Raw genomic sequence first — 17,765 nt, forward strand, 5'->3', positions numbered from 1 at the left:
GGTACATAACTTAAATTCATGTCACATTCATGTAAGTGTCACATTAACGGTTAAATAATTTTTAGGACAAATTGGGTGAATTGAAAGCAGCTTTTCTTTTATTCTTTGACAAAAAATAATTCATTTCAACAGTATCTTTATTTAAAAAAAAATTGTCATAACTTAACAAAAAGTGAGAAAAAGAGCAGACTGTAGTTCAGTACCACCTAAAATTATTATTAGTAGTATTCTGTCCTCCCGCCCAAGAAGAAAAAGCTGGAGGAGGTGTTCAGCCAGTTATCAGTGAGCATTCTATAACCTACATAAATGTATGGTGGCCATTAGGGTGACAGCAATAAACAGGTTGAGGTCACTACACTAGGTCATTACACAGGGGTCATTATTTAAAAGTGCTCCAGTCATATTCAAAAGTAAAACAGATTACTTATCAGATCATAAATTTTCCAAAAATGTGTAGTTTGGATGATCTATGACTGAATGTTATGGGGTAAGAACAGATAAAATTATAGCAAAAGTCAGTTTAAGTTTCTACAAAGGTCAAAAGTTAAAGTTGCTCCAATTCTGATTAAAAAGTGATTCAAATATTTGGTTGTGCAAATGCAATTTTTTAAGGAATAGTTTGCCCTATTTGTTGTGCTTTGTTATCAGCTCAACAAGTAATTTGCATCAGAATTTGCCAAAATTGTAAGTTTTATTTTTTGACCCCCGTGTAAGCTTTCATTGGTCCCTACATTATTTGGCTAGCCAGGTGCAGCTATATGAACCAGCAGGTATTTTTAAATTGCCCACATCACAGCTTTTTTTTTAATGTGTTGCAGCCTTAAATACAGGAATGGATGTACAAGTGTGACAGAAAAATAACAATATGAAAAAGATCATTATTTTTGTCACTTATTTCATAAAGTACATTACGTTTGAGACCAGAGTGTGGTATCTCGGACAGTGTCAAGTATTTTTTGTTTACTCGTCACGATATATCAATGGTTAATAATATTTTGTCTCCATTGTAGTCCAGATCAATTCTATTTTATTATCACGTTGTTGTTTTGTAATGCTTTTATCATGTGTTTTTATGTCTCCATTGGAGGTTTAACAAAATCATATATCATAAAGTGTAAGTATTATATATTCTAGACTCATTACACACAAATTAAGGTGTTTCAATTTTTTTACTTTTTTAAACATTATGGCCAAATACTAATTTTAATAATTACAGTCTAAATAACATCATATACAAATAATGAATGTTAATGAGTTCAATGGTATGAATATTTCATTAGGTTAAAGGTGGAAGCAGAGTTGAATTGTACTGAGAATCGGCACAATGGTTAGCTGTGGTGAACGCTGGGACCATTGTGACTAATAAAATATTTACAGAAAAGACTTTCAGCTCTCAGAGCAAACACTGAAGAACTTGACATGATAAGGAATTCAAGCACTTCCAGATGTTTTATGCAGGTAAGTTTTCATCAAGCTGTGATTTGATTCCGGAAGAAACACCACCAACAGGTCAGTTTACAAAACTTTATTTACTGTGTGTGCTGCCAACAGGTCTCCTTCAAATGATGCAAACTTTGTTTTTGTTCATTAAAAAATAAATAAATACGAGGGCTGTACATAAAGTATAGGTCCTTTTTATTTTTTTCCAAAACTATATGGATTTCATTCATATGTTTTTATGTCAGACATGCTTGAACCCTCGTGCGCATGCGTGAGTTTTTCCACGCCTGTCGGTGACGTCATTCGCCTGTGAGCACTCCTTGTGGGAGGAGTCGTCCAGCCCCTCGTCGGAATTCCTTTGTCTGAGAAGTTGCTGAGAGACTGGCGCTTTGTTTGATCAAAATTTTTTCTAAACCTGTGAGACACATCGAAGTGGACACGGTTCGAAAAATTAAGCTGGTTTTCGGTGAAAATTTTAAAGGCTGATGAGAGATTTTGAGGTGATACTGTCGCTTTAAGGACTTCCCACGGTGCGAGACGTCGTGCAGCGCTCCCAGGCGCCGTCGTCAGCCTGTTTCAAGCTGAAAACCTCCATATTTCAGGCTCTATTGATCCAGGACGTCGTGAGAGAACAGAGAAGTTTCAGAAGAAGTCGGTTTCAGCATTTTATCAGGATATTCCACTGTTAAAGGAGATTTTTTTAATGAAAGACGAGCGGGCAGATTGCAGCGTCGGCTCGCAGCCGCGGCGGCGCTCCGCCACAGGAAAAACACCTCCGTTGGAAGCCTTAAGGACAAGTTAGAACATGTCCAGCTGTTAAACAATTTCTCATATACTCACTCCACTGAAAGCCATCAAAAGCCGCCTGGATTTTACAAATGGTTATCAACACGGAGGTGTTTTTCCTGTGCCGCCGCACTGCGCCGGCTGCGTCGCGATACGCGGACCCGATTTTGATCAAACAAAGCGCCAGTCTCTCAGCAACTTCTCAGACAAAGGAATTCCGACGAGGGGCTGGACAACTCCTCCCACAAGGAGTGCTCACAGGCGAATGACGTCACCGACAGGCGTGGAAAAACTCACGCATGCGCACGAGGGTTCAAGCATGTCTGACGTAAAAACATATGAATGAAATCCATACAGTTTTTGAAAAAAATAAAAAGGACCTATACTTTATGGACAGCCCTCGTACAGGATCTAACAGCAATTCTTAATTCAATTTCAATTTATTTATACAGCACTAAATCACAGCAAAGCTGCTTCAAGGTGCTTCACACAAGTAGGGACACCTCACACATCTTGGGAATTTGGTTGATTTGCACATAAAGTGCACATGAAGCATGATCGCAGCTGCTCCTAATGCCTTGTACACCTGTTGCTAAAACTATTTGCGCACACCAGTGGCTGAAAGATGGTGTGCACTGTGTGAGCCCATCAAACCCTCTCGCAGCAGGTATCGGCCAAATTCCAGGTGACACGCACAAACATCTAACACGGCTCGCATGGCACTTAGAAAATGTGTGGCCATTCGCACTATTAACATGACAACAGTCAGCAAACAATCATTGCTGTGCTGGCAGTGAAATTTGTCTAAGTGCCCCACGAGTGTGGCTTTGGTGTGTGCACTGAACTGACAGGAGGCATGGCCGCCGACTGAAGTGGTTGTGGAGATCTGTCGTTGTGGACATCCCAGCTGGACAACACATACTGTGTTTGGACGGACATGGACTCACAACTGCCTACTGTGACGCGTGTGTCTGCTTGCTGTCATCACGTGGACATAAATAAAAACATATTGCTGCAGCAACAGGCTGCAGTGAGCACGTGTGCGCATGCTGCAGTCCATCAACAGGCTGCCCCAGGTTGAAACGGACCGTCAGCTCATAACACGCAGCAGGCGATCTGACTGTTACGTCACTCACGTGAGCTCTGTTCCACATAACGCAGTGTCAGTCCTGCGGCATGCCATCCACAAGACACGCATGTCCGGCAGTACGCGCGCGCGGGCCGGTTGGACACGTGCCAGCAGATGTGGACATTATGAGACGAGCTTCTCATTCATATCATTTCATGACTGTACCACAGGTCATCTACAGAGCAACAGACGGATCGTATTTGTATTGCCTGCATGATAAGGATTCAATATAATGAAATGTTTTTATATGGTGTGCGGTTTTATTTATACGTCAATGTCCGGCCCAACACTAACCTCATCTGGAGTGCCCGTAACAACAAGATGGCGGCGCCTTCCCCAGTAGGGTGGAGACCGTCCAGCATCAGCAAGCCATGGTGGCCCCAGAACGAAGGCCAGTTATCCATAAAGCTAAAGCCTTGCTGTCTACAAAACTGTGCCAGCCACCTATTTAATGATGTCAGCCTCCTAAACGCCTCATCAGTACCCCGGGAGGGGAGGGGACCAGAGACTATTAATCAATGCCGACACATCTTTCCGGCAAGGTCACAAGTCCTCTCTATGTCCATTTTTGTGACCTCTGAATGCTTCATCCTGATATTGGTGCCAACGTAAATAACTATGTGACTATATCTCACGTCATGTTCCTTCATCTGTCTTCCCTTCTGCAGCGTCAGCACCCTAAGATGAGATGCAATGTCGGGAGCTCTGGCCCCAGGAATACATTTAACGTCAGCCGACGTCTGTAACCTGACTTTGCGGATGATAGAATCCCCTATCACTAAAGTCCGGTGTTTCGGCCTGGAGACAGGAGTGGAAGTCAATCGTGGGCTCAGAGAATTCACATCTGGCAAATCCAAAGGGGAGAACCGATTCACAGTTTGCACTGGCGAATGTGATCGGGGTGCCACAACCGGGCACCAAGCCCTACGGGGCTTCCTCCGCCTAGCCACAGTACGAAAGCCGTCCTCCACAGTCGGCGTTTCTAAGCTGATGCTAATGGGCTCGCTAGCCGGCCCAACACTAACCTCATCTGGAGTGCCCGTAACATCTAACTCCACTGCGCTAAGAAGCTGCTCTAACTTACGGACACGGCTCTCTAAGAGAGCCACCCTATCTTCCAACATCACGAAGGATTTACGGAGGGTGTAAAGTATAATAAGTAGTGTACTTTGTGCACTAAGAAATTCGAAAATGTAGCCAAGCAAACATCCATCCATCCATCCATTTTCTTCCGCTTTATCCGGAGTCGGGTCGCGGGGGTAGCAGCTCAAGCAAAGCCGCCCAGACCTCCCGATCCACACACACCTCCTCCAGCTCCTCCGGGGGAACCCCAAGGCATTCCCAAGCCAGCCGAGAGATGTAGTCCCTCCAGCGTGTCCTGGGTCTTCCCCGGGGCCTCCTCCCTGTGGGACGTGCCCGGAACACCTCTCCAGCGAGGCGTCCAGGGGGCATCCGGAAAAGATGCCCGAGCCACCTCAACTGACTCCTTTCGACGTGGAGGAGCAGCGGCTCGACTCCGAGCTCCTCACCCTATCTCTAAGGGAGCGTCCAGCCACCCTGCGGAGGAAACTCATCTCGGCCGCTTGTACTCGCGATCTCGTTCTTTCGGTCATGAGCCAAATCTCATGACCATAGGTGAGGATCAGAACGTAGATCGATCGGTAAATCAAGCGCTTTGCCCCCTACTCAGCTCTCTCTTCACCACGACGGTCCGATACAGCGACTGCATCACTGCAGATGCTGCACCGATCCGTCTATCGACCTCACGCTACATCCGTCCCTCACTCGTGAGCAAGACCCCGAGATACTTAAAGTCCTCCACTTGAGGCAAGGACACTCCACCAACCTGAAGAGGGCAAAGCACCTTTTTCCGGTCGAGAACCATGGCCTCGGATCTGGAGGTGCTGATTTTCATCCCGGACGCTTCTCGGCTGCAAACCGCCCCAGTGCATGCTGAAGGTCCTGATTTGACGAAGCCAACAGAACCACATTGTCCGCAAACAGCAGAGACGAGATTCTGTGGTTCCCAAACCAGACCCCCTCTACACCCTGGCTGCGCCTAGAAATTCTGTCCATAAAAATAATGAACAGAACAGGTGACAAAGGGCAGCCCTGGCGGAGGCCAACGTGCACTGGAAACAGGTTTGACTTACTACCGGCAATGCGAACCAAGCTCCTGCTGTGGTCGTACAGGGATGGGATAGCCCTTAGCAAAGGACCCCGGACCCCATACTCCCGGAGCACTCCCCACAGGGTGCGCCGAGGGACACGGTTGAATGCCAAGCAAACACAAGCTAACCAATAATGGATAAGCTAACCACTCCTCAGGCTCACACAGATGCAGATAAATGAATTAAAATTCACAGCAGTTACACTGAAAAACTAACAGAAGTATTAAACAGGTAAAAAAGCAGCAGCTATAAAATACACTAAACAGTTAATTAACTAACAGGAGTGTAAAAAATGAAATGAAAAAATTATGAGAAGGGTCAGAAATAGCTAACTCAAGCTAACTGCAAGCGAAAATGCTAGCCGCGCCTAAGATTTTACACAGGAGTAAAAATTACTTAAAATTCACAGCAGTTCAACTGAAAAACGAACAGAAGTATTAAACGGGTAAAAAAAAGAAACAGCTATAAAAAGTAACAACGGAGAGGGGAGATGTCGAATTATTGAATGTTTAGTGTATATTTATACATAGCAGCCGGCCTGCTCTGTGTCAGCCTGATCCCGTCAGATCTCAGAAGCTAAGCAGAGCAGGATCTGGTTAGTACTTGGATGGGAGCCCTCTTTGGAACACCAGTGGCTGTGTGTGTTTCTCCAGGTAAAAGTGGAGTTGCGTCAGGAAGGGCATCCGGCGTAAAACTTGTGCCAATTACCAATGCGGATCTGGCTGTATCCGCTGTGGCGACCCCGAACACAAACCGGGAGCAGCTGAATGACCAACAACAGTGCATATTTATACATGCCGTACAGGGAGAGTGCAGCTCAACCGAAGTCAATTTCCTTGTATTCTGTGGATACTTGGCAATTAAAGCTATTCTGATTCACTGTGGACACGTTGGTGTATTTTTAAGGTTGATGACTGGCTGAAAGATTTCCCACATTGGTCACAGGTGTATGGTTTCTCTCCACTGTGGATGCGTTGGTGCTTTTGTCTGGCAGATGACTCACTGAACGTTTTCCCACACTGACCACAGATGTACGGTTTCTCTCCACGGTGGATGTGCTGGTGTTGTTTTAGGCTCGATAAATAGCTAAAAGATTTCCCACACTGGTCACAGGTGTATGGTTTCTCTCCACTGTGGATGCGTTGGTGGTATTTTAGGCTAGGTAAATGACTGAAAAATTTCCCACATTGGTCACAGGTGTATGGTTTTTCTCCACTGTGGATGCGTTGGTGATTTTGCAGGGTACATAACACACTGAAAGATTTCCCACAGTGGTCACAGGTGTATGGTTTCTCTCCACTGTGGATGCGTTGGTGTGTTTTTAAGGTTGATGACTTGCCGAAAGTTCTTCCACATTGGTCACAGATGTACTGTTTCACTCCACTGTGGATGAGTTTGTGTATTTGTAGGCTCGCTAAATGGCAGAAAGATTCCCCACATTGGTCACAGGTGTACGGTTTCTCTCCACTGTGATAACGCTGGTGTTGTTGTAGATTCGATAACTGTCTGAAAGATTTCCCACATTGGTCACAGGTGTACGGTTTCTCTCCACTATGGATGCGTTGGTGTTGTTGTTGGCTCGATAACTGGCTGAAACATTTCCCCACATTGGTCACAGGTGTACAGTTTCTCTCCACTGTGGATACGTTGGTGACTTTCCAGGGTATTTAACCGGTTGAAAGATTTCCCACATTGGTCACAAGTGCATGGTTTCTCTCCACTGTGGATGTGTTGGCGTTTTTGTCTGGCAGATGACTGCCTGAAAGTTTTCCCACATTGGCCACAGACATATGGTTTCTCTCCACTGTGTAAGTGTTGGTGTTTTAGGCTCGATAAATGACTGAAAGACTTCCCACACTGGTCACAAGTGTACGGTTTCTCTCCACTGTGGATGTGTTGATGGCGTTTTAGGCTTGATGACTGGCTAAAAGATTTCCCACATTGGTCACAGGTGTATGGTTTCTCCCCACTGTGGATGCGTTGGTGACTTTCCACGGTATTTAACCGGTTGAAAGATTTCCCACATTGGTCACATGTGTACGGTTTCTCTCCACTGTGATAACGCTGGTGTTGTTGTAGATTCGATAACTGTCTGAAAGATTTCCCACATTGGTCACAAGTGTACGGTTTCTCTCCACTGTGGATGTGTTGATGGCGTTTTAGGCTTGATGACTGGCTAAAAGATTTCCCACATTGGTCACAGGTGTACGGTTTCTCTCCACTGTGGATGTGTTGATGGCGTTTTAGGCTTGATGACTGGCTAAAAGATTTCCCACATTGGTCACAGGTGTATGGTTTATCTCCACTGTGGATGCTTTGGTGAATTTGAAGGGTACAGATGCGGCTGAAATATTTCCCACATTGGTCACAGGTGAATGTTTTTGTCTCACTGTCAATAAGATGTTTTAGATGAGATGACTGACTAAAAGCTCTGTCACACTGGTCACTGGTGTGTGGTTTTTCCTCATCATGGATGAGCTGGTGGTGTTTTATATGAGATAACTGCCTGAAAGTCTTTCCACACTGGTAAGACTTGCACCGTTTTTGGGCGCTTCCTGGTTTTGGGTGAACCTCATTAATCTGAGCAAAGAACTGAAGTCTGTCTCCATTTGTCTTGTTGTGTTCCTGCAGTGCCACAAAAACACACACACACACACACAAAAAATGTGATGTGCAAGTTGTGGAAAATAGTCACATGCAGGAGTCACTGTGCAATAGAAGTCAGTAAACCTCACTCCCCAACAGCTAAAAGGACTCTCTGACCAGAGCCGTGGGTTGTGGCCTTCTGGTTAGAGAGTCCACCCACCTCCACTGCTGGAGATCGTGAGTTAGCGTCCCAAGGGGAGTGAGTGGGAGGAGTCAAACATACAACACAACACAGACGAGAGAAAGTACAAATAGTGCAGCATATAACTGAAACAATCCTGCAAATGGTGATACAAGCACCAAAGTTGGCACAAATACTCCTTAGACATTACTCTTTTGAACAAACCGACTCGCCACTTGAATTTTCAATAGGTGGCCAGGTAGGGGTCAATTGAAGAATTACACAAAGACCAAAATTAAAAACGCTCAAATCATTTTGAAAACTACACCACATTATTTGTCTGACTGTAAAGATTCCAAAAGGTATAGTTTGGGCTTTCTATGACTGAATGATCAGGAATTATGGGGTAAAAACAGCAAAAATGGTGACAAAGGTCAGTTTCAGTTTGTACAGGGGTTAAAAGTTAAAGTTGCTCCAATTTTGGTAAAACATTATGCAAATTATTGGTTGAGCTAATAGGATTAACAAATGGAATAGATGTGATTGTGTTGAATGTTTGGTAAAGGTCAAACAAGGTCATTGTCCACTGGATTCTATGACATGTGACATATGTTACCCCGTAACAAGGTAACTAAGCATGATACATGGTCCATGACATGTTCCATGCATACAGTAGTCAATAACCCCCCCACCCACCCACACCCACCCACACACACAAACAGAGAAGATAGCACTAACAGACAACAGTCTGATACATTTTAGACAATAGGCACTGGCGGCTCTGTGGAAGCACTGGACTGCTGATGAGAACGTCAGCATTCATACCAATGTAATTACATCCACCAAGGACATAATAAAATCACCTGTGTTTGTCTGTCTGTCTGTCACTTTTAGCAGGATTCCATCAAAACTACTGAACAGATTTTGACAAAACTTTCACCACAGATAGATATTAGGCCAAGGAAGAACCCATAAAATTTTGGAGTTGATCCGGATCCGGATCGAGATTCTGGATCAAGTTTCACTTTATATACGCTTTGAAAGATTACGTCAAAAACTACTTCACGGATTCTCACCAAATTTGTACCACAGATAGATATTCGGGCATGGAAAACTCCACTGAATTTTGGAGGTGATCTGGATCTGGATAAAGATTCACTTCATATAGGTTTTGAAGGACTACGTCAAAACTACTTCATAGATTCTCACCACATTTTCACCACAGATAGATATTAGGGCATGGAACACGCCATTAAATTCTGGAGGTGATCCGGGTCTGGATTGGCGGACGACAGAAATCTCTGTTTGCTGTTTAATATATTTTTTTTGTCTTGATGGATCATTATTGGGGTTTATGTTCAGCACAAGCAGAATACTGAAGGCACGATGGTTAGCTGTGGTGAACGCTGGAACCACTGTGACTAACAAAATAATTACAGAAAAGACTTTCAGCTCTTAAAATAAGGGATTCATTTTCTGCTTGGTGGTGGCTTAGAAACGCACCCGGAGCAAACACTGAGGGACTTCACACAATAAGGAATTAAAGCACTTCCAGACGTCTATGTGATAAGTTTTCGTCAGACAGTGATTTTGATTCTGGAAGAAAGAACACCAAAAGGTCAGTTTACAAAACTTCATTTCCTCTGTGTGCTGCCAACAGGTTTCCTTCAAATTATGTAAACTTGTTTTTTTTCATTCAAAAAATTAAACTACAGGATCTAACAGCAATTATTCCTGTTCGCTGTCCGAGGATTTGTGTAGAAAAGAAACCGAGACATTAACAGCGTTGAGTTTGGACAGAAATGTGAACCCCAGTTCAGAAAAGTCTAATAACCAACGTGACACAAAGTAAAGTGTAACAATCCAACACCAGCTTTGATTTCTAAGGAAGAGTCCCAATGCCGTCAATACATCAGATCATCATTTTATGGTTGTGTAGAGTTTGCACAAACAGTTTAGTTTGATTGTGGCATTGAGACCTCATTATATGTTATGAATGTGTTCAGGCTGCCCATGTATTAATGTACTTATTCAAAATATGAGGAAAAGACAAAAAAGTTCATCTCTGCAACAGTTGCAGTGATCTTGGCTTCTTTCGTCAGATACATCATGTGGTCTGACCGCAGACTGGGTGGGCCTGACGAGTTTAGAAACAGTCCAACATGACAGCGACAGAATGAAGCCATGGGAGTATTGGGGCATTCTACTCAGTGTTGCTGCTACATTCCTTGACTACATTCTCTTTGCCCGACAGCCAAAGGATACTCGGGCCACTCAGGCCAGAGCCTGCATTTTAACCAACTTGTCAGAGCATCTGCATCCTATGCTGAAGATCATGAGTGTGCGTCCTGAGAGGAGCAAGTGGGTGGAGTAAAAAATTACAACACATCACAGAGCAAGCCGCTACACAACAAAAACAGGTGATTTCACTGATTAGCTCGTCCACCTGCCTCAAAAGTTGAACCAATTACAATCAGTGATTTGGTGTTATATACAGTGAGGAAAATAAGTATTTGAACACCCTGCGATTTTGCAAGTTCTCCCACTTAGAAATCATGGGGGGGTCTGAAATTTTCATCTTAGGTGCATATCCACTGTGAGAGACATAATAAAAAATAATAAAAAAAATCCGGAAATCACAATGTATGATTTTTTTTTTTAATATTTTCGTCACTGTAAATGAAATGAATTGACCCAGCTGGTTTAGTTGGTGGATGGAACAAACATGTGGCAAGACTTTTACTCACAGAAACTGGGATTACCCACCTCTGGTCCCTTGTCCCCAAAACTGTCCATGATGTTCACAGACAGGATTTAACGGAGCAGTCAGGGATTTGACAGTGAAACAGAAGTCTGAATGCATTAAGAACTTAGGAATAGCTCAATAACAGATTTTATGTGGGAAGGAAAACCTTTGATCAGACTTTGAGTCCTGTGGGCTCAGCTGGAGATCTAGATTTAATATTCCACTAGATAATTATTTGGAAAAGAAACTTTGGACAGATGCAACATTTCCTCAAATAAATGACACATGACAATTTCATAACTGGTTTTAAAGGTCAAGTTGCAAACAAGACCTGCAACATAAATTAGCATAAAGCTACTTATTATCTCAGTGCAGTGCCGTCAATGTAAATTAACCCTGTGTGTGTGTGTGTTCGGGGAGGCAGTGTTTTTATGTGCCCTGGTATGGGCTTTAAGCGTTTACTGTCCACAAACAGCTCTGAATTATGACTAAAGTAACTGCTGTTGTTACACTTCCACTGCTCTCACTCACTCCCTCACTCACTCAAGTTTTACTGTCATATGCACAGTAAAGAAACACATTTCCCTGCACAATGAAATTCTTACTTTGCCACCCTACACTGAATGCCAAAAAAAAGAAAGAAAAGCAATATCAATAAAATAAATCTAAGTTTAAACCTCAGGATAAAATATGCAAATGAAAGATAAATAAGCAATGTGCATAAATGTGCGGTACACTGCATTTGCTAATTATAAACCTGTGCAAAGTATTCTGTGCAGTGGAATAAAATAATCATAATCAGGAAATCTCACTATATCAATAGTGCTCATTCTTTAAAGTGGGGAGCTCTCAGAACAACTGTTTAACAGTCTGATAGCCACGGGGGGAAAAAGTAAGAGTTCTTGAATCTGGTGGTCCTGCATCTCACACTCCTGTATCTCCGGCCTGATGGGAGAAGTGAGAACAGTACATGCTGGGGGTGTGTAGAGTCTCTGATAATGGAGGCAGCTCTCCTGTGGGCTCTGCGGTGGGAAATGCTCTGCAGAGAGAGTTGTGGTGTTCTGATGATCTTAGACGTAGTTTTTACCACTCTCTGCAGGCATTTGCAGTCCTTCACAGTTGAGCTGCCGTACCACACAGTGATGCAGGTGGTGAGGACAGACTCAATAATGCAGCTGTAGAAGTTGGCAAGGTTCTTGGGTGACATGTCGAATTTCCTCAGCCTCCTCAGAAAGTACAGCCGCTGCTGAGCCCTCCTCACCACCTGTGTGGTGTTCAGTGTCCAAGTGAGGTCATCACGGGATGACCTCACTGGACCCCCAAATATTTAAAGCTGCTCACCCTCTCCACTTCAAGGTCTCAGATAAATAGTGGCTGATAAGGTCCACTCTTCTTTGTCATGTCCACTATCATCTCCTTGGTCTTGTCTGTGTCGACAGTGAGGTTGTTGTCCCCACACCATGTCACCAGACTGTCCACCTCCCTCCTGTAGGCCGCTTCGTCGCCGCCAGTGATACATTCTCTCTCTGCGGTGTCATCAGCAAACTTCAGGATGGTGTTGTGCGTGATGGGAGGCGACACAGTCATGGGTGAACAAGGTGTAGAGAATAGGGCTAAGGACACAGCCCTGTGGGGCTCCACTGTTGGTGGTGATGCTGGCTGAAGTCCTGTTCCCAATCCTGATAGACTGAGGCTTGCTGGTCAGGAAATCCAGGAGCCAGTCACAAAGGGTGGGATGAAGTTCAAGTCCTGACAATTTGTGAGTGAGTTTGCAGGGGACAACCGTGTTAAAAGCAGAACTATAGTCAATAAAGAGTATCCTGACATAGAAGTCTTTATTTTCCAAGTGAGACAGGCAAATGTGAAGAGCGGCTGCAATGGCATCGCAGGTGGACCTACTGTGCCTGTAGGCATACTGCAAGGGATCAGTAGTATCCAGTATACTGCTCTGAATGTGGGCCAGTACCACTCTCTCAAAGCACTTCATAATTATAATTACTGTAATACTGTCACTCACAAATTACAAACTCAAACTATTTTACACTTATTGAAAGTCACAGTGGAAAATCAGGTCTGGATTTCGAAGAATTTCTCTGACGCAGGAGATCCATCCGTTCAGAACCCGGAACACAAACAGTTTTTATATAGCACAACATGTGCGTAACAAAAGTGGAACTTATTTCGGAAAATCCCGGAAAATGTCCCCGTGGACATTCAGGGGATGTCCCAACCCCCTGCCCATGACCCACACAATAACGGGACATATGATTAGGGCCCGAGTAGGACAAAGTCCTATGAGGACCCTATTGTAATTGTGCTGTTTATTATTTTTCACACTTTTCAAGCCGAAACTTTAGCCTTTCCCATGCTCAAAAACTTACCAAACTTCGCAAAATTGTCCGGAAACATCCAAAAGTCGATATTTTGGTGGTCGCACACATGCTCGCAGTGAAATGGCACCCCCTACAAATGTTCAAAAAACCCTCCCCATTGGGGTTTTTATGTCGTAGCCTCACAAAATTTGGTACACATATTTATCATGCTGGGACACACAAAAAAGTCTTTTAACATCATGGTGAAGTGTCGTCATGAAGTCTGTCATTTTGATTTTAAGTTTTGATTTTGAGGTAATTTTTTGCCATTTTTGGCAATTTCCACTACTTACATTTGAGCAAACCCATCCTAGGGATTTCATCCAATTGTCTTCAAATATGGTACACATCAACATGACCCCATGCTGATCAAAAGTTATCAAAAGAATTCCTGTAGGTCAAAAGGCGTGACGACTAGGGTTCGTCAAACTTTGGCAAGCATTTTGGAGCATTCTGTTTCACTTCAAATGGCTGTCACGCCCACATGCTTCATTGTAGAGTGTTCAAAGTTGCTGGACATAATCAGGGCTCCGCCCTGAATATTGCCATATATTAACTTCCTACCCAAGTCATAGCGCCCCGATGGGAACAGGAAATGTCCTATTTATACTTTAACAAGTACTGATGTCACATAGTTAACCCCATCAACTTCATTCCACTTCTAAAACATGCAGAACAAGTTGGTGAACGTATGTAATGATCGCCGTGAAGCTACGAGTAATGACATCCGTGGGGTGGTGTGCCGAATATCGACCCTTCGCTATGAAATTATGTTCTTCCTTTTAATGGCTTCAATTTTGTCATATCATCATGAAAATTGATACACAGGTCAAGCATGACAACCTCTTACGGGTCATAGGGGTGTCGCACATAGGCAGTGCAAAATACCTCAATAGCGCCCCCTTGCATATTTCAAAACCCCTCCCCATAGGTTTTTTTTTTTTGTTTGCAGTAGGGGGATAAAAATTGGTACACCTGTGTAACTTGCATAGACGTACAAAAAAGTCTCTTGCACCATTGGTCTACTTCAAACAGGAAGTCAGCCATTTTCATTTTTCATGTAATTTTGGCATGATTTTCACACGTTGTATTTGAACGAATTCCTCCTAGGGATTTCGTCGAATGCACTTCAAATTTCTTTCAGATCATCCAGAGACTATACTGATCAAAAGTTATCAAAACCTTTTTTCTATGTCGAAGGGTGTGGCCGCTACGGCGCCGCCATCTTGTCCCTTCGCCATGGAACATCAAGTTATAACTCCTTCATGCTTTGTCTGATTGACTTGAAACTTCACGTGTGATGAGGGTCACCCCTGAACAGAAATCGCGGTGGCCCTGACACGAGGGTCCGTATATGACTGCTTTCAGTCCTAGTTTATATTGTAACCAAACTGGCACCCTGCTCAGCGTGCCGCTCTTGTGGGAGCAACATCTCTCCTATTTTGGCATTGTGGGATAGCTCGCCCACAGATTGAGCTCGCCAGACTACTATCGCTCCACTCCTCAGCATGCCGCTCTCGTTGGAGCGACAACACACAGAATGTGTCTCTACCCAGATGGATCTCTTTCAGTGCAGCTTCTCGTTCTGATTGTAACACGAAGTTAACACCCAGGTCTTTCATCGCCAACTGTAAATGGTCATAAAACCATGCCAATCGTATCTTTCTGAACTCTTCCGCATCAAACTCCATTATGTCAATGTTTACAGTGTGTTTGAGCCATAACAGGTGAAGTTGCTCATAAACTTTAAGTTTCTTAAATATTTACGGCCACTCTTAAAATTTCAGTTATCTTTATAATTTTATTACTGATAAATTTCAGAATTGATTTTGATGATATACTCTTTTATCTCACATGAATAGTTATTCCACAAGCACGTCGACCGCGTACTAACACAGAATACACAGAAACTGGCTAGAAGCTCGGATAGTGAGAGCGTCCACTTTTAGCTTGCTATAAGCTAAGCTAGTGGCGCTCGTGAGAGTGTCCAAAACTGGTTCAACCCAGTTCGACATGCACATTTAGAGAAATAACAGACTAAAAGTATATCAAACTAAGTATACAATCTTTAAGTAAAATAATTACTTAATACCAAAACAAATAGCAAAGAAAACAAAACAAGTTTAACACACAAATATATCTAACACTGTAAAATTAGTTTTATCTTAAGCTAAGCTAAAGAAGCGAAGTGATCGTAAAAATATATATACTCCATTAAAGTGAGAAGGCCAACAGTTTACTTTAAAACACACAATTAATAATATTTCTATAAGGTACCAATAACTTAAAAAAATAATTTTTACCTCCAAAATCAACTTTGATTCATCGACAGACATTTTTATGAGGCGCAGCACGTCCGGTTATTCCATCCGTATAAAAGATCCGACAGAAACAACACGCTGAAAAACCTCAAGGTTTATAACTTTAATAAATTCGTGAAAAGTGTCACATTAACAGTTAAATCATTTTTAGGACAAACTGTGAATTGAAAAGCAGGTTTTCCTTTATTTGTTGACAAAACAATTCACTTCAACAGTGTCTTTATAAAACAATATTGTGTCATAACTTACAAAAAGTGAGAAAAAGTTAATTCTTAAATACTCTTCTTATAGTTGTGTGTAATAGAACAGGTAGGTAGTTCAGTACCACCTAAAATGCATTAATCCAAACCGAGTATTCTACAACCTACATAAAATGTATGGTGGCCATCAGGGTGACAGCAATAAACAGGTCGGGGTCATTAAAGAATAACACAGGGGTCAACATTTAAAAATGCTCCAGTCATATTTAAAAGTAAAACAGATAAATATGCCAAAAAGGTATAGTTTGGATGATCTATGAGTGAATGTTATGAACAGATAAAATTATGGCAATGGTCAGTTTCAATTTGTACAAACGTCAAAAGTTAAAGCTGCTCCAGTTTTGATAAAATGTGATTCAAATATTTGGTTGTGCAAATACAATTTTTTTTTAATAGTTTGCACCATCTGTTGTGCTTTATCATCATGTTTTGGGTCATATGGAATAGAATCCATTACTTTGAAGAATGATTTTACTTTTTAAAAATCTGATCAACTCAACAAGTAATTTACATCACAATTTGCCAAAATTGTAAGTTTTATTTTTTGACCCCTGTGTAAGCCTTCATTGGCCCCTACATTATTTGGCTGCTATATGAAGTTAAAGTTGAAGTTAAGTACTTTTAAATTACCCACATCACAGCTTTTTTAAATCTGTTGCAGCCTTAAACACAGGAATGGATGTACAGGTGTGTCTGAAAAAATAAGATTATGAAAAAGTTAAATATTTTTGTCACTTATTTCAGAAAGTGTAAATGTTATATATTCTAGATTAATTTACACACAAATTAATTTTTTTTAATTATTTTCATTTGAATAATTATGATCAAATACTAATTTTAATGATTCTGATTTGGGGTTGAATTACTTGACTACAGCTACCTCTCCAGAATGACTGTCATACATTTCTTTCTGGAGGTCTTAATAAAATGAGGCTAGACCCAGTTGTTTATTAACCTGTGTTATCATCAAAACTGTCTGTGTTCTTAGATTAAAACACTTCATCTGCTTTGTCTCAGTCCACCCAGCTGGTTACCAACGTTTGCTGGGGAAGTAACCCGAGTCAGACTGGTGTTCCATCCATGGGGAGTCAGACGCTCATCCATTTCATGCCATGGAATCTGGGGATAAGCACCGACTGGTGAACCTCAGGATCTGTACAACTTGACCAGGATATGTCATTCAATGCGCATATTAAACAAATATGTAGGACTACTTGCATTATCTCTAAAATTAGAAAGGTCTTGTCTCAGAGTGATGCTGAAAAACTAATTCATGCATTTATTTCCTCTAGGCTGGACTATTGTAATTCATTATTATCAGGTTGTCCTAAAAGTTCCCTGAAAAGCCTTCAGTTAATTCAAAATGCTGCAGCTAGAGTACTGACAGGGACTAGAAGGAGAGAGCATATCTCACCCATATTGGCCTCTCTTCATTGGCTTCCTGTTAATTCTAGAATAGAATTTAAAATTCTTCTTCTTACTTATAAGGTTTTGAATAATCAGGTCCCATCTTATCTTAGGGACCTCATAGTACCATATCACCCCAATAGAGCGCTTCGCTCTCAGACTGCAGGCTTACTTGTAGTTCCTAGGGTTTGTAAGAGTAGAATGGGAGGCAGAGCCTTCAGCTTTCAGGCTCCTCTCCTGTGGAACCAGCTCCCAATTCAGATCAGGGAGACAGACACCCTCTCTACTTTTAAGATTAGGCTTAAAACTTTCCTTTTTGCTAAAGCTTATAGTTAGGGCTGGATCAGGTGACCCTGAACCATCCCT

The 17,765-nt window shown here is 42.4% G+C and overlaps 1 protein-coding gene across 1 annotated transcript; it reads right to left on the reverse strand.

Moving 5' to 3' along the window:
• Positions 1-6,203: 6,203 nt before the first annotated feature.
• On the reverse strand, positions 6,204-17,280 carry LOC117527826 (zinc finger protein 271-like). Its single transcript, XM_034190363.1, is given in 3 exon segments — positions 6,204-7,130; positions 7,132-8,151; positions 15,715-17,280. Coding segments are annotated over 3 exon segments (1,791 nt in total). The 5' UTR covers positions 15,748-17,280; the 3' UTR covers positions 6,204-6,392.
• Between the last annotated feature and the right edge of the window lie 485 nt (positions 17,281-17,765).

Source organism: Thalassophryne amazonica, chromosome 1, assembly GCF_902500255.1.
Source record: "Thalassophryne amazonica chromosome 1, fThaAma1.1, whole genome shotgun sequence".
NCBI lineage: Eukaryota > Metazoa > Chordata > Actinopteri > Batrachoidiformes > Batrachoididae > Thalassophryne > Thalassophryne amazonica.